The sequence below is a fragment of the Cheilinus undulatus genome, linkage group 16 (assembly GCF_018320785.1).
Source record: "Cheilinus undulatus linkage group 16, ASM1832078v1, whole genome shotgun sequence".
Lineage (NCBI taxonomy): Eukaryota > Metazoa > Chordata > Actinopteri > Labriformes > Labridae > Cheilinus > Cheilinus undulatus.
The window spans coordinates 30071794-30089943 of record NC_054880.1 but is presented as its reverse complement, the minus strand read 5'-3'; the positions used below and the strand labels follow the sequence as shown (position 1 = coordinate 30089943).

General features: G+C 38.9%; 1 protein-coding gene across 2 annotated transcripts; it reads left to right on the top strand.

Moving 5' to 3' along the window:
- Positions 1-1035: 1035 nt before the first annotated feature.
- Positions 1036-11914, top strand: LOC121524581 (keratinocyte differentiation factor 1-like). 2 transcript variants are annotated; one of them, XM_041810029.1, is made up of 5 exons: positions 1056-1074; positions 2736-2796; positions 6423-7360; positions 7754-7840; positions 11334-11914. In XM_041810029.1, the coding sequence occupies exons 3-5, from the start codon at positions 6442-6444 to the stop codon at positions 11414-11416; spliced, it is 1089 nt and encodes a 362-aa protein (XP_041665963.1). In that variant the 5' UTR covers positions 1056-1074; positions 2736-2796; positions 6423-6441; the 3' UTR covers positions 11417-11914. The 2 variants fall into 2 exon arrangements, with proteins under 2 accessions (XP_041665962.1, XP_041665963.1); XM_041810028.1 differs by lacking the exon at positions 2736-2796 and having other exon boundaries at positions 1036-1231.
- Positions 11915-18150: the final 6236 nt, after the last annotated feature.

Here is an 18150-nt window from a genome sequence, read left to right as displayed (position 1 = left end):
AATCTCCTCTTAATGGTCAAATTTGATTGGATCCCCTCTAAGTGGGATAAATTTGAAAAAGTGCCCTTTAGGGTGTCCTCCAAGTGGGCAAAATTTGACAAATTGCTCTGGAGGATCTCTCTATACCTCTACTGTATATGGCCAAGTGAAAGTACCCTATTGGTGATCAAAACCTGACAGTGTGCCCTCTAGAGGCCAGATAGTGGAGCAAGTGCAATGATATTTGTTTTCTTTTGGGCATTTTTGTGTCTTTATTAGATAGAGGAGGACAGTGGATAGAGTTGGAATCAGGGTCAAGAGTTGAGGAGAGACATGTGCTAGAGGGCCTTGGGCTGGTTTCGAACCCAGGCCGCCCTTGTACATGGGGAGCGCCTTTAACCACTAGGCCACTTGCTCCCCTAATGGTGTTCCTTTTCATTTACATCCACCTGTTCCTTTGTAAAATATATGGTTAAATAGTTACAATTCCCCGTTTGTTAAATCACAATGGTATAATCGGTGTAATATTAATCTTATCTTAAGTGGGCTGTCTAACTATTTCAGTATTTCAAACTACTATAACCTTAAAACTATAAGTGTATGACAACTTTTTTATGCACTGGTGCCCCACTGCATACTGGAGGTACCTTTTTTTTTTTTTTTGTTATTTTTGTCCCTGCACCTCAAACACACCAAGTCCACTGCTGGATTAAATACTTGTGTAAAGAAATTTTAGATAAGGAAGATCTAAAAAGCCTTTTTAATAAAGACTCATGACAAAAATCAACTTTGTTACATAAATAAATATTCAATATCTTCGCTTCAAGGAAGCCAGAAACGGCTCGTCATAACACCGGAAAAACAATCTTAACAAAAGAGTTCATTATGACGTTTAAATCTATCAGGTCATGGAAGTGCTACGTTTGATGACAGTTTTCTTCGTGGATTTAATTGTGAAAGGACCGTTTTCACGCTGTAAAATAATTGCAAGCTAAAATAAGTAGAAGTGTGCTTTTCGTTTTATTCTTGTAGTCACAACCGGAAGTGCTGCTGTTATTGTGGCTACAGGTGCGTTTCCTCCACCTTGACGCTCAGGTACACGGATTTGGTCGAAAAGTTCGCCGAAACTGGCATTTGTAAGCAATGTGTGTGTAAGAATTGCTTCAGAGAGGATAAAAACAGAAATGTTTAATGAAAGGTGAAGAAGACTGCGATAATCCCGGAGCTGGTCGGCAGGAGCACCGTGTTTACTGTGAGTAATGTTTAGTGTGGAGTCCAGAAGTCCTCTAATGGAGGAAAGAGCCGCGATGACAAGTCGCCATGAAAGTGAAATTACTTTTTCGTGCACGAAAAGAGCTTTGTCCTTAGGTTTGGCAAACAATAACGTTTAATTTCCAGATAAATGATGGAGAAACTTAATTAGATAGTCCATGTCTTTGCTTTAAGCAAAAAATTAGTGTAAACACTCAACCAAGCAGATACCATCGGCATGTAAAACCAGATTCAATCTAAGAATTGTGCATTTTTACGCTTATATATAGGCCCAATTACCTAAAGGAATGTTATAGATAACGTAGGTTAAAATGATTTTTTTTTTCGTCAGATTACTGTGAAAACTAGCAGATACTCTCCTTAGGAAAGAAGGGTGAAGGGTCTTCAAAAAGAGACTGATTTTTAATGGTGGCCCTTGACAGCCTGAACAGGTGCAATGCTTAAAACTTAGTACTCGGGTTATCTGCAGTAGAGAGGAGCCTTTAATGTAACGATGTTAAATAGCTTTTTAGTTTGCCTTGCTTCGGCGTCACAATGTCAACACATGAGCAATTCACTACGTGTTACTATTAATGAAGCACCTTATTTGTAACATTAAAATGATCTGATATTTTGTCTGCTTATGTAACTGTGACAGTTCGCCTACAAAGCTGTTTTTAGCTCAAAATGCCCACAGCTGCATACGTTGAATTCAGTGTGATAAACTGTCTTCTTCTGTTTGCCACACATCCTCTACTGAACCAGTTTGGTGACTTTACCTGCCACCTGGGGATAGTAGTTTCACATGTGATTTAAAGAGAGATGCCCTCAGGTGGCTACAAGTGGTTTTAGTTTTTTCCTGGGCATATTAAATAAAAGTCAGAAGGTGTTCAGCCATGCACTTTTAACACTGTTTCAACATTTAGGTACATTTTACTTGACTGAGAGCAGGCAGCATGTCAAGTTTTTATGATGATGACTTTTTTTAGGCATGTTTCCTTTATTGGTAATCTGATGTTCCATTTACCAATATTCCCAAACTCATCCGATGTTGACACAGAGACATTTTTTCATTTCATGCAGAAATTTTAGTTCATTTTGAATTTGATGGCAACACATCTTAAAAAAAAAAGTAGGGACAGAGCCATGTTAACCTTTGTGTAGCATCCCCTCTTCTTTTAAAGATAGTACAATGGCACAATTCTTGTCTGATGTTGGATTCTAGGAGCTCAACAGCCCTGGGTCTTCTTTGCTGGATTTTTAATTCTATGATGCACCACATGTTTTCTATTGGTGAAAGGTCTGGACTGCAGGCAGGCAGGTAGGTCAGTTCAGCACCCGGACTCTTCTATTGCGAAGACATGCTGTATGTGGTTTAGCATGATCTTGCTGAAATATGCAAGGCCTTCCCTGTAAGAGATGTTGCCTGGATGGGAATGTATGTTGCTCTATATTTTTCAGTATTGATGGTGCCTTTCCAGATGTGTAACCTGTCCACGCCATAGGCGCTGATACAACACCATGCCATCAGAGATGCAGACCTATGAACTGTGCACTTATAACAAGGTGGATGATCCCTCAGTACTCAGCATCAGTGGTTTCCAAAAATAGTTTCAAATTTTCATTCATCTGACCACAGAACAGTTTCCCATTTTGCCCCAATCCATTTTCTGTGAGTTTTGGCCCAGAGAAGACAGCAGTATTTCTGGATCGTGTTCACATACAGTGTATCCAAAAAGTATTCAGACCCCCTTCACTTTGTTCAATTTTCTTATGTTGCAGCCTGATGCTACTGTAAAACATGTTTTTCTCCTAACTTTACTCTCAGTGCTACATAATGGCAAAGTGAAAAGCAATTTTAGATTTTTTTACAAGTTTATGATAAGTAAAAACCAACTGAAATTATTTTTAAGACTCTTTGCAAAAACACTTGAAATTTAGCTCAGGTTCCCCCCATTTCTCTGAATTGTTTCTGCACCTTGATTGGAGTCCACCTGTGGTAAATTAAATTGATTGGACATAATTTGGAAAGGCGCACACCTCCCTATAGAAGGCCCCACAGCTGACAATGCATATCAGAGCAAAAAACAGCCATGAGGTCAAACGAACTGCCTTCAGAGCTCAGAGACAAGATTGTTGCAAGGCACAGACCTGGGGAAGGCTAGAAAAAATTCTGGTCCACTGAAGGTTCCCAAGAGCACAGTGGCCTCCATAATTCTCAAATGAAGAAGTTTGGCGCAACCAGGACTCTTCAAGAGCTGGTCATCAAGCAAAACTGAGCAATCAGGAGAGAAGGGCCTTAGTGAGAGAGGTGACCAAGAACCTGACGGTCACTCTGACTGAGATCTAAAGACCCTGTGTTGAGATAAGACAGTCTTCAAGAAGGACAAATATCACAGCAGCCCTTCACCAATCTGGGCTTAGAGTGGCTAGATGAACACCTCTCCTCAGTGCAAAATATGAAGGCCGGCTTGGCTTTCACATGGAGGATTTTTGCAAACTCCAACCTTTGGTCTTGTCCCTTGACCACACAAATTTCCCCAGATTCTCTGAATCTTTTGATGATTTTTGTACTGTAGATGGTGGGATATTCAAAGTCTTCCTAATTTTAAGAATAGGAGAGATGTTACCACATGTTCTTGTTGTGTGGTAAACTCCAGGTAAAAGTCGGGTGCTCTGGAAGAGTGAAGTGTAAATTGTCAAAAAGGGGGAAGCCACCAGGCACACTCTTCAGGCACACTCGCTCAACTTAAGGATAAAGCTGAAAAGCCTTTAATAGCTCAGGGCATATGTAATAAAAGACAATAAAATCAACAGAAAATGACAACTAGTTTCAACCTACACATGGTCTTCATCAGGGCATAGACAAGACTCAGGTGAGATTCATTTATCAGCATCATGGGAACAGAGGTTTGAAACAACAACAGCGTAGAGGTACAATGCAAAAGAGGTTTTCAGAATGCATTCATAACCCCAAATAATTCATGGTAATAAAACTGAAATGATACCAATGTAAGGAATTATAAGAGAGATAGAAAAAAATATATATAGATATACTATGTATGTTTAATGTATCCAAATGCAAAAACTATGCAAAATAGCAGGACACATTTTTTTTTACGTAAGATGCAACAGAACCAGACCAAATTCACAACCAATCCTAGACAGATTGTGAAAAACAATTTCATGATGAATAACTGCATAAAAATGTTTCAGAACATGTTTGGTTCTGGAGGTCTTCTCCCTGAATATTTATGCACCAAATATATACTTACCTGCATTCTGGTTTACTTTATGATCCCAATTTCTGTATTTTCTGCATCTTTTTTAAAATGATTTACTTTTGTGCCCTCATTTGGTTTTTTTTGTACATCTAGTTTAGTATTTATCAGGAATGTTTAAACACAGTGATTTTCATATTAAAGTATGAGGACAGTAAACAATTTCTATAGCTGTAGATTTGCACTAATAGTTTCTGATCATAAAAATGTATATGATGGAGTTATTTAAGCCTTGCTTTAGATTACAAACATAAAATTGACTTTTTGTTTAGAAAGGGGTTAGGAAAACGCACTTTTCACCTCTGATGACTACACCATAGCACATAATGACAGAGTGATTCCACATGACGTCCCAAAACAGCTGCTGTAAACTTTGCCTGAACAACATGGTTGGAGATCTATTCTCTTGTTATTCTTGCCACTAAGGAAAGGTTATGTATTACTGTTTAACCTCTCAGTAGCTACTCAGTACTCAGCTCTTGAAGTAAACTTTAAATTAAATAGTTTTTAGTTTTCCTTGAGTTGATGTATAGAGCAGTACTTTAACTTTAACTTAAGTAAATTTTAACCAAAGCAATTGTACATTTTCTTGAGTACAATAGTTGTTTACTTTTTTCACCTCTGGATTAGTGTCACATTTGTACCTGCTGCTGCTCTCAGTTAAGATGTGATGATGGAGCTGCAGGCAGAGATAATGCAGCGTTATGCACGTAGGCTAAATGCAATACTGTTAGAACATTAAAAATAGCGATTGATGCCTGGACCTTGTGGACATTGCTGACTCTCTCCTTAAAAAACAAAGCAAAAAACCCCCACTGTTTTTAAGTTTCACTTGTGATTCTGTTATTCAGAAGGTAAACCTTGTTTAGAGAGGCTAGTTAATAACTGAGGAGAAAACATTAAAAAGTAAAATTATATTGGCTGTAACAGTTAAAACAACAATACCTGCCTCTGCTGACTGTGGTGTGGTAAATCTCTCTTTCCTCTTCAAACCTCAGCAGACAGTATAAGATGCTATCTTTTGAGCTTTTAAAACCAAATTAAAACTTAATGCAGATTGTGCATATAAATGTTTCTTGCACATTGATGGTTTAGCTAATCATGACACAGCTCCATACAGGCCACTTAGAGTTCTTTTCAAGAACTAAATCTTAAGTTTCTGTTTCATTTTCAGCCATGAACCATCGCTGCTTCAGGAAGCAGAAGAGGAGTAGTGAGGGAGTATAGAGCTAGAAGTTCTAGAGCCAATTCAATACTTATCTTTAGAAGATCTTTATACATTGTATTTCCTCACCATCCAAGATTGTCCTATTGCACCACCCTACACGCAGGTAAATCCAGACAAGTAACACAAATAAAGCATTACAGCCGCATCCAAAAACATAGATGAAAGTAAGTCTAATAAACAGTAGAGCAGCAGAATGAGTTGGAAATGTGTGTATCACTCATACTATTTGACAAGGAATATTCTCCTCCTGTAATAATTTAGTTGCTAAATTGCCACAGCAGCAGGAAAGTCTGATGACAGGACAACTGCACAACCAGAACTTTGATGAAGAGGAAAGAAAAAGGGAGATGGACTTTTAGTGATAGAACTTTTGGGAATACTGAACTGCTGCCTGAGTTTGGCATCAACAACTAGCCACTCTGTGGTTAATAAGAACAACATATCTTTTTTGTCCATGCTAATGTTGTTATGGGTGGTCTGATGGCTGTCTCCTGTTATGTCATTTCAGTCATGTTGATGCCATGCTGTGATTTGTATGCTATTTTTCCTGCTGAGTCCTGACTGATCACAGTGTGGCATTTGTTATTTCTATACAGAAAAGAGTTGAATACATCATGAGATGTGATTTTTGGTCCATATTGCCCAGTTCTAACTTGACCTCATTCTCTCTCATGTTTGTCCAGATTTTTGAGCCTGTAAGTCATGTCTGCTGGCAGCCTGAGACACAGCTCAGAACCAGGAAACCATAAACATAGACACAGTGAGAGCAACAGCCAGAGGTCATCGTACGAGGAACGATGTGTGGACCCAGTGGAAGAAAGGCTCCCAGCCCCAGAGCCAAAGAAGGTCCACAAAGCTTACCTGAAAGATGCCAATGGAAAAGAGTCTGAGGCTATCGGCTTCATTCCTGGCTCAGCTGACTCTCCTCCTACAGCGCAAACCTGCAATCCCTGCACTTCCCAGAGGAGCTGTAGGAGCTTTGTGTGCAGCATCCTCACCTGCGGCCTTTACAGGGTCTGCCAGCGTTCAATCCTCGCTCCATGTCTGGCACCAAAAGAGAGCTCCACTGATGAACCAGAGAAAGTCAGCCTGCATGCTGTGAACCCGGAAGACAAGAGGGAAGAAGACGCAGCAGACTGGCTTGGGGATGTCTGCATTGGCGGGGTTAAAGTTTGCCATTCAGGCGAGTATTTACATGCTGTAGTGAAGCAGCCATCGTATGTCTCCCCGGCTGGTAGTCTCACACGGCCCAACCAACCTTCCCTGCATGAGTCTATGAAGTTTGAAGACTGGGAGGACAATGAAGAGGATGTAGACTCGCTGATCACGAAGAAGCTGCTGGAGCTTTACTCGGAATATCAGATCGAAGAGTTTGCCAGGTGCACCTCAGACTCAGTGTTTCTGAGGAAGACCAAAGACATCGACCAGCTCATCAACTCGCTTGCAGAGGAGCACAAAATGGACGAGCAGGAGGCTGAGTGTCGACTGGTACGCGGAATCATCCGGATCAGCACTCGGAAAAGCACGAGGAAGCCGGCCGTCTCCAGGAGAGAGAGGACACTGTCGGACAGCGGGAATGAGACAATGAAAGAGAGCGGTTCATTTACATTCAGCAACAACAGTAAGTCAGAGATTTTCACTTCTTTAATCCAAATTAAATGTGTTCTCTGTTGCTTATAACTGCTTTTAAAATATTTGAATGGTCATTCATTTAGGCAGATAAAACGTTTTCATCCAGCTTTTTATCACATCTTTATATATTTTCTTTCTATCATTTTTGTTGACACCTGGCTATAATGCAATACTACCACCAGACAGTGACACATCTAGCGTGACTTAATGCTGTTTGCTTGCTGATATTAGATAGAGTTGCAGCTGTATATAATCTGCTGCTAATCACAAATGTGTCACTTTTATTGCTATTGACTGCATAGAAATAAGAAATGCCAGTGACTGTGCTTGAAATGACCATTCCTACCACTGAATTAATGTTTGACTTTTTCTATTCCTCAAGATGACTACAAATCCAATCCAAACATCCAAATATCAGAGCTGACATCCTCTGATCAATGTGCGAGAGAAATATGGAAAAACAATGGAGGTAAGAAAACTTCTTTTACAATGTACAATGCTTAACAAATTTATTAGACCACCTGTCATATTTGTCTCAAAGACCATCCAGCATCATGAAGTGCAGACTCTTTCATTTTCAGTGAGCTCCCCACATTTTACCATTTTGAACAGGAATGAGGGATTTTATCCAAATTTGAGCCAGCTCACTGGGCTTCTCGGAGAAGTCAGCAGAAATGAATCAAGCATAACATTCAACCACTAAAACTAATTTTTCTGTTCAGGAATGCAAGTAAATAACTATAATTTGACATATTCATCAAGAAATATTAATGTACTTTACTATTTTTTCCATTTTTTGTAAATCAGTAGATCTAAAAATTCATGGATAACAATACTAATTATATTTTAGTATTAAAAATATAATTTTGGTTAAAGAGCTTCTACATATTGGTGTATTAACCATTGCAGAAATATAAAAAATGATTTTGGTAATTACCAATGCTGTTAATTTAGGGCAGCTGTGGCATAAACCTTACTTTGGTAAGGGTCAGGGTGGTCTAATAAATTTGTTAAGCACTGTAAATTTATATACAGGATGTGGCCGCAGCTGTAAAGTAAGGAATAAGAAAGAAAGGATTTGCCTTTCTTTTTTTTAAATCATTTTTTTGCTCCCTGAATCATTTTTTGTTGCATTAAGTTTTATTTTCAAGGACCACTTTGATTTGAAGAGTGTTCACAGTATTTGAAATATGTGAAATATGCCTTTTTTTAAGGTGAACATTTTCAGACTGTTCTAGCAGCACTGAAAGTCATTGACCAATTTTATGCAGTGAAAATGATCACGTTTGCACCTTATCAAGGTTATAATGCATGCAGATTTATTTAAAAAGCACCACTCATACATAGAGCAGATCAGTGTGCTCTACACTCTCTATATGATATTAATTGTATTACATAATTAAATCCCATAGAAGGGCTATACATGTTGAGTTGGCACTCATGAATGGAGAAATTGTCAGTCAAAAGGTAAGGATTTAGTCCCAGTCAAAGCTGTCAAAACATTTAGTACTTTTACGATTTTGATAATAGATTTAAAATGACGCAATTTACATTATTTAAATGATCAATAGTATCAAAATGTACTAGTAATAAACTTTAAAAATCTTGTCATCTTCAGTCACATTTTTAGCTTTAAGCTCCCTTAAAGAGATTAAACATTTGAAAAAAGTGTTGGTAGTATTTTGGTACTAAAACAGTATTTGTAAGTGGGTTTTGTGGTAATTAACAACTTGAAATGACTCAATATTGGGTGTCCAAGACTTGTATTTTGTGAGCCTGTTATCTAAAGTAATGATATTGTTTGAATTGTACCTTTGTATCAGAGTTTAAAATTGTTATCTTGACAACTGTAGTCCTCACCATACAATATGAATGATCAGTGACATAGGCTTTTACAGTGTGCTCAACTTAGTTTATTCTGTTTGACTAAGTCAGATACTTTGAATAATATGAAACTTTTAGCTCCATACCAAGATTTATTTGTCTATAACTGTGGGGAAATACATCATGCATATTAGTGCCAGTTATCTGCCCTCATAGCGCTGATGGAGCAGTACAAAGCAGGGTTTGTTTTCATCACAAAGCATCAATACTGGTTTCACTTCCTGATGAACTCACTCAACATCCACTTTTATTTCACATTGAACAATGAAACTGAATTTTGAGGACGTTATCATCATTCCTGTCTGCTGAATTTAGCAGTAAAATTAACCTTTAATGTACTCTTTGAAGAATAGATCCTGTTTGTGAGAGTAGGTTACAAATCTCACTGCTAGAACAGAGCAGTGCCTTTTTTCCAAAACAAAATGCTGTTTAAAAAATGTGAGATCTCGCTAATAGTAAGATGACAGCACACTGAGAGCCTGCTGAAGGTAACTGAGTGCATCAGAGGGCTGCAGCTGCCATTGTGATGCAGTGGATCAGCATGCTTGAAACTATGTGCAGTTTTAAGTGTTGAACACATGCAAAATGTGTACATATAACTAGTTGAATTGAATGCACAGGGCTCTACAGTGCAGGCTTTAAACATCTTGAAAATCAGCTATGGTTTTCACACTACTATATCTTGCTATTAAAAGTATTCTTACAACAGTAAATGCTGTCTTAAATTGCACACATTTGCTTGCTTGAAGACAAGGATGAGGCTCTGCTGTCACTGTGTAAAAAATTGATGAGAAGTAAATGCTGGGCAGACAGACCTTTTACCACTAGAAACAGTTGGTGTATTATGAAAAAAAAATTCCAGCAAGTAAGACCCAGGACTGTTGAGCAGCTAGAATCCTACATCAGACAAGAATGAGACAACATTCTTGAGATGCTACACAATTGTAAAGATGTCCCTATTGTTTGAGATGTGTTGCTGCCATCAAATTCAGAATGAACCAATATTTTTCATGAAATTGTAAAATGACTCAGCTTCACCATCTGATATGTTGTTCATTTTCTAATGTGAATGAAGATTTGCAAATCATTACTTTTTTAAATTTACATTTTACACAGCACCCCAATGTTTTTGAAATTGGGACTGTACCTTGACCTGGTAATAATAGCTTTTTTTTTTTTTTTTTTACATTTGTTAAAGCACCTTGAAACTTCTTTCAGTGGTATGTTTCCTTAACCATGTTGCCTCTGTTACCTTTACAAGAACCATCTATTATCAATAGTATCACCACTAGCAACAATGTTATTCCCCAAATTCAACTAAAAATACAACTTATAATGACTCCTCCAGTCTCAAAATTGTTCAACCCCAAACAGAATCCCTCACAACAGCTCAAATACGCAAAACCAGTGTTGTTTCAAACACACCTGGTGCAACTTATCAAAGGCTTCATTAGTTGCACCAGGTTTGCTTGAGCTGTGACACATGAAATATCTAAACTGTGAGGGGTTTTGTTGAGTGCCACATTTGACTTAATGTTAGAAATATGGCAAAGCCAAAAGACTGGTCCAAAAAGTTCAGAGAAGAGATCATAGCCCTTCACAAACAAGGAACAGGAAAAAAAGATAGCAAAGGCACTGAATGTTTCCAGAGGCACTGTTGGAAGCATAGTTTGCAAGTTCAAAATCACAGGAACAGTTACACTACCTGGACAGGGGAGAAAAAGGAAGGTATCAATGGCGTTTGCAGCAGGTCATAGAAGCAAAAGGGTGCTCTTCTAAGTACTAAAGATGCTTTCCATGAGGGGCTGAATAATGTTGAGGGTAGAGAAGTTATTACAACCTGCATTTTTGGTAGAATTTGGGGAAACCACTTGAAGCATTTGTTGTGTTGAGCTATTTCAATTGCTTTTGTTTGATTTGTTTATTGCAAAAAAAGCAGAAAGTCTGTAAAGTTGCACAATAAACCTGATTTGCAATGGGAGTTTGAATAATTTTGAATTCAACTGTAGACTTGGGGTGTCGTTTTTGTTGTGGGTTCATGCAGATCAATTTTCATGTTTTCTTTTTTGTTCTCGCAGGCCAGGCTTCTAGTTCGTCTAGAGCCTACTCCCCATCTAAGTCTTCAGGCGCACCACTAATTCAGACCTCGGTGATGGTATGATTCCTGCTCCACACTGCTGACCTCTGCTTGAATTATTGTGTCTACAAGGTCACGTATGAGGAGATGAAACATGAAACTACTTGCACAGGAGTCTCTTGCATAGCTCGGCTCTCTGCTGAGACAACAGCTCTGCTGTGGGAAACGAAAATATGAAAACTCGTATTGTCTGAAGGACTTCAGTGAACTCAGGGCTCTGTGTGTGGATATTTATGGTTGATAAATGTTGTGTATATTTGAAGGATAGCTTGATTGAAGGTTTGCCCTGCAGGCAGATATTTTAACATGATTAACCGTCCCCTTGTCCTTGAAGGAGAACTTACCTGTCTTATTCATGAAACCTGATTCGTACAGATTATTCTGCTGTTATGCAAAGGATGTCTGGATTTAGATTTGTAAACTTGTGTATGGACTCATATTTCCGGCACATTTTGTCATCTTATCATCGTAGCTTAATTATGAGACTATCGCTTTGCTCTTAATAAACTGAGGTTCTTTAGATTTATTGATTTAATGTTGTTAGTCATTCTTGATCATAAATTATTTTCTGGTCGTTCCTGTACAGAGCATCATTTATAAAGCTGCAAGAGGCATAGCATGGGCTTAAAAGATGCATTATGTCAAATCTATAAAATAACCATATTTAGGTATATTACATAGAACAGTACCTTTATTCTCTGGCTGTCCACATGCACACATGATGATGCACACGTATGCGCAAAGGGTTGAGCTGCTATGACTGTCGCGCTGCAATGCACACATTTAAATTTTCAGATAGATAATCAGCACGTCTGTGCCATTAACAGACTGATTATTAGCGACCACCGGTATAAGGTGTCCTTTGTAGCGGGTATCCACTCACCCAGGATGGCCCTTGTGAAACTTATCTGCCTGAAGGGTGGTACTAGCGCGGTGACAACAGCAGTGACACATGTAGCCTGACATAAGGAGGAGACTCTCAGACTCGCCTGCACAGAGCTCACTTATCTGATATTTGATGAGGATTTCAGGCAGACTTAAATGCATGTTTGTCATGGAAATGACAAAACATCAACTTTGGCTAAAATCCAAAAGCAGAGAAGTGGTTGCACGACATGCACTAGGTCACCTGACTATTGCACGTCCTTGCAATGTGACCTTTGCCTATGCATACATCGTCATCGCCATAGAAATACAAAATATCATTCAGTCCTACTAGCAACAGATAAGAATTAGCTGCTGATGTTTGTTTATGCCACATTACACTGTGTAAACGCAACACAAGAGCATCAGTGACAAAATCAGTTTGAATACATTGATTCATATCAAAGAGTTCTGACAGCAAGCAAGCAATGCAGCATGATGCTTACTCTCAGTTACTCATTCCTATTTTACTGTCAGCTGCTTGTGCTGAGATGAGCGAAGAAAAATACTGATTAGCAGAGACAAGGAGTATGTGACGAGAATATTTCCTTGATTTTCTCTCACTTTCCTCACTCTGTAGAACTTGTTTTACAAAGTGGAGATGGTATCCATATCCATGTCTGAAATGTTATGCTCTGACTTGTGTCAGCATGGAGACAAAACTGTTCAGCTTAAAACAGTACAAAGCGCCATGCTTCTGTCTGCATTCAAAATAAAGGGGACAGTTGTCATATTTTTAACAAGGGAAATTTACAGGACAGAGAATAACATTTTTAGCAGATGCATTGTGGGCAGCTTGTGTGCAATACTGTACGACGTGATGTCTGACCCACACATGCCGTCTGGATGGTGTTAATATGCTGCCAGTGTGCTGATTTCTTTTAACAGGGTTGATATTAGCTGATACTAATGTTGAACCAGTGAATCCATGCATCACAAACCATGCCTTTACTAGTTTCTTTACACCAATCACACCTTCAATTGTATTTACATCATGACGTCGGTGAGTGGGTGCAGCCATAGACTACAACTGCAGAACAGAAATGAGGAAAGACTTGAAAAATAGTAAACAAGATCTGCTGTTTTCACAGTTTGGTTTTCTTTTCTTTTTCAGTTGTACTGATGTATCATATACACTTAGTGCAAATAGGATTATGGCTAGTGGTGCCACTGCTGGATGGTACACTGGGAAAAAACAGTGGGTTTTGTTTAATGGACAGTCCAACTTATTTGGAAATTAACCTTTTTTAACGATTATTTTTGGGGCTTTTTTGCCTTTGTTTTGACAGGACAGCTTAAGAGAGACAGGAAATATGGGGAGAGAGTGGGGGAAGATAGGCGCCAAACAGGGCCAGGATGGGAATCAATTCCAGTGGACTCTAGCCTCCGCTTATGGGCGTCTGCTCTGCCACCTGAGCTAAACCAGCACCAGGGAATTTACTTTTATTTCATTTCTCTCTAGGGTTTTGGGTGGATGGATGAAGGGATGGATGGGTGGATGAATTAATGGATGTATGGATGGGTGGGTGGGTGGATTTCTTGCTGGGTTAGCGCCAGTAAGCTTGGCATAGCATAAATACTTTAAGACAAGATAAAATCTGCTTAGCAACTCCTTAAACTCCACTGTTTCACACAGCATTTTTAGTTTGCTGGTTCCGAATAAAAACAAATTTGTGTTTTTTTAGGTGGCTAAACACTGGACTATTTCTTGTGCACAGGCCATAGCTTGTTTGTTGTAGCTGTGTTTATGCTGAACGAATCAAGCCGTCTATTCTCGATAGCCTCTAGTAGCCATACATTAATGACAAAAGTTTTCTCATGGCATGAAAATAATAACACATTTCCCTCCTTAGAAACAAGTCAAAATCTAGCTAGTAAGTAGAAGTATAGTCTTTGTTGTTCTTATGAATCTGTTTTTTTTTTTTTTTGCAAGTTTATGTTATAAGTGCAATTTTTCCTCTTGTCACATGAAGCTCATATCCAGCAGATTGCTTATAAGTTTTGTGTAAACTGGGTGTTTGATGCATTCTGGGTAACAGAGACAGACCAACAAATCCGCTGTTATCACAGCTGTTATGTGTGTTAATTTTTGTCATGTACTATAAGTTATTGATGATTTTATCCTAAACTGACTCATGAAGTGGAAGTCCGTTTTCCTCCCAACACACTTGCTGTGTTTGCTCCTGGGTGCTCATGGGAATTTGTCCAGCTGACCCAGCTTTCTGTTCTCCTTATCAGCACCAGATAATAGCCCTAATTGTGATTCCTTTACTCTATACACATGAAACACTGTATTGATAACAGATTACACTCATATTTCTCACCTTTATACAACACTTTAATTCAGGATACAAAGAAGAGATTTTGTTTTAACCACGGTGTGGTAATATGGACTGAGATAATTCAAATAACTTGACACCACAATATGCTGAAAGTGTGCAAGGGATGTGGTGTCGAACCCAGAGTGATTATAGTGAAATGATGTGAAACTGGTTGCTCTGGTTACCCAAAATGCACCTGGACTAATAAGTAAGTGATAATAAATGTGTGTGTCATAAACAGCTAACTGTAACTACGCTTACATGCCTTGTATTTAACTTTTCTGGTGTAATTAAATGCTAAAAAGATAGCTTTTTGTTTTTATTTGCACGTCAGATTTTCTCAGAAGTTTCTATAAATGAAATAATAAAGTTCTGTGGCCTTTCATCCTGTTAAAGTGCTTTATACTTTAACAAAGATTTGTTGCCAGGGTTTTTAATTTAACCATTTGTACTGATTTGTTGTTGTGAGAATAAAATAAATGAAGTGAAACTAAAAGAATCAAATGTGCTTGTTTTTTTTTTTTGTTTGTTTTGTTTTTTTGCAACATATTACCACATGAGGGTGTCAGAGTAGGGCCTGTGTAGTACGATGGTCTAGCAAGGATTTTGAGTCATGATGTTACATGACCTTGGAGCAAAAATGTTTGCTTAAAAATATTAATATAAAACATAAAATCCAATGAAAAGAGACATGTCTATATTAGCCTGTGAGGGGAATAAAGCCAGCTGGGAGCAAAATAAAAGGCTGACAAAACACCTTGACTCCTATATTCATTATTTTCTCATAACTGCTCTTTTCTTTTTACCTTCATGAAAATCAGGGAGTAGGGAGAGCCTCAAGCCACACCAGGACCATGTGAAGAAGGTTACCACTTGACCCAGGCAAAGTGCTGGCTTTTTGCTACCTTTTGGTCTGTACAGTTGACTTGTATGCAAATATTAATGGGTTAGGCATCTCTTCACTGAGTGCTGATCCTATTTGTAGGGCACAAGCAGCTTTTGTTTATTCAGAATGTACCATCACTGAGGGTGAAACTGAGCTGTTGTGCTGCTGTGGCTGTGGCAGGCAAAACAAGCCTCCAGGCTCTGGTGAATTTGCTGGCCAGCATCTAGTTGAAGATGGGAGGCCTGGCCAAGTCACAATGTCATTGTCAAACTTGAGCCATGGCATCTGTGATTAATTCTCTTTTTAGCTAGTACACAGTCACAAATCTAGTCTCAGAGGAGGTTTCACCACTCTGCCTCTTTTGGTGGTATATGGCTGGGTTTGACCTGAGTCCTGGGGTTTCACAGGACGTGAAACAAATGCATCCCCAGTGGGATGAGGCATCTCTGGACTTTGTGCAGTCTCATCTGCCCCCAACCAAGGCTCCTCACTTAGAAAGTGACGAGACCAGTTCGCGAGCGCTGTACTTCTGCAAGGTTTTCTTCTGGTGTTCCATAACTGTACTGACAAGACAGCCAGCCCCCGTTCTCTCATCATTTAAGGGTTTCAAAGCCAATATCCAGATCAGGCCACAGCCACTGAGGTGTGGAAGGCCAGCAGGTATCTGACCTCACTTTTCTCTGTAATATTCCAATCTCTTCTTTTTTTTTTTTGCACTGATCTTCCATAATGCCTCTAGCTGGAAAGGCCTCCTTGTGAACCACCACCTGTGACTTCTTGAGGGGCTACCTCAATCCCAGGAATATCATTCCTCCTGCTAAAACTTTGTCTCTGTGCCTGTACTATATTTAGGCTCTTTTTTTTTTTTTTTTTTTTTTTAACCCCCCCCCACTGGTCTTACTGCTTCTGCATTTGATATTTTATGTTCCTGTTTGACTCCTCTTCAATATACTCTGGACCCACTCTGAAAAAAACTGAGTGATCCCCTTTGCAATTGGAGCTTTGACTCTTTGTCATCATGGTCCTTACTACATTGTCTGCAGCTATGCTTACCTCTATTTTTGACTTTTGAAACACTGCAAAGGTGAGGCAGTTCTTTCTCTTTAAACTCCAGTACTACTAGTGTGCTACTTCTCCCATTCTGAGTGCTTCCCATTCTAGTCACACCCCTGATTTTTTCCCCTTCAGGTTGTTTAGCAGCACTTGCTCTGAGATCTCTTAGGGCACATTATTACTCCTCTGGCTCCGGTCTCTCCTTTTGGAGAACGCCCCTCGATTGCCTTTCCCAAAGGTTCTTTATTATTTATGTTTTCTTTGAGTGACTATCTTTATCTCTCATTTCTAGCTCTCTTTGCTGCCCTCATGTGTTTTCCATGGAAATTTCTGTCCATATCAACCCCATTGTGTATTTTGCCCCTGTGTTCTCGACCTTCTGTGCTGGTTTGTCTGAGTAGACTGTTTGGGTGGCAGCCACTTCCACTTTGCTGTAAAGGCCGAGGATCTCCCAAAGTTTTTTTTGTGTGGTGTTTATTTTGAGGCTTTTTATGCCTTTATTATAGAGATAGAGATAGGATAGTGGCTAGAGATGGTAATGGAGATGAGAGACTAGGGAATGACATGCGGGAGAGGAGTCATTGACCAAACCTATGCTGCCTGCGTACGTGGGATGAAACCTAACCGCTAGGCTGTCTGCACCCAAGGGACTTCCTTGGATAGCCAAACCCAATTTTGATGCTTTTTCCATTTGAATAATGCCTCATACTGCCCACTTATAATGACTTCATCTTGGGGCTCCTCGAGGGACAAAGCCCCAGGAAGTTGCCTTCCTTTACCTAATGGTAAAACCACCAATGTACACGGCCAGCCAAAAGAGGGGATAAAAGTGAGAGCTTTTGAGGGTCCAGCCAAATTAGGGGCCCATGGAGGTCAGGAAAATCATGTTTCATTGTCAAGTAAATGTGGGATAACGATTTGATATTTTTAGATGAATAATAACTTCTTCTATCAAAGCAACAAATATTTTTAAAATCTATTCATGCCGTGATATATATCCTGCTTCAAAATGTAAACCCCTTATCTGATAGAAAAATAAAATAGGTTAAAAGTGGCAAAAATGGGTTAACACAGACAATAAAATTGGTGGAACGTGAAAAAACAGGTAAAAAAAATGGTAAAAAAAAAAAAGGGGGGGGGTCACAAGTGGCAAAAATGGTTTGAAAATGATGAAAATTGGCAAAAAAAAATGTAGAATGTGGTTTAGATTGGCCAAGTTGGGCATGAAAAGTGTTTCAAAGTGGTTAATAATGGCACAAATGGGTTAACGGGGAGAAATGGGTTAAAAAGAGGCAAAAACAATTTGTTTTACCTCTGTTTTTAAGGTATGGCAAGGGAACTTTCTGTTTAAAAAGTCAGTTGTATAAAATGAAGCTTACATAGATTTTATAATGTCAGCTCAACTGAAACAATTTCAAAGACAATGTATTTTAGTTCTTTTAACTAGTCTAGCCATCTTCCAGCTAGCCAGTTATAAATAATTACTTCATTGATTAATTAATTATTATTTATTTTTAAGAATGCCACTGACTTTTGTCTGGCAAATAAAGGTTTATTATCATAAACGTCCAGTT

Bases quoted from the DNA above. Each gene is read 5' to 3' on its own strand.
- LOC121524581 (XM_041810028.1), top strand. From the start codon at position 6,442: ATGTCTGCTGGCAGCCTGAGACACAGCTCAGAACCAGGAAACCATAAA. The intron at 7,361-7,753 runs GTAAGTCAGAGA...CTATTCCTCAAG, and splicing joins ATTTACATTCAGCAACAACA to ATGACTACAAATCCAATCCA. The intron at 7,841-11,333 runs GTAAGAAAACTT...TTGTTCTCGCAG, and splicing joins AATATGGAAAAACAATGGAG to GCCAGGCTTCTAGTTCGTCT.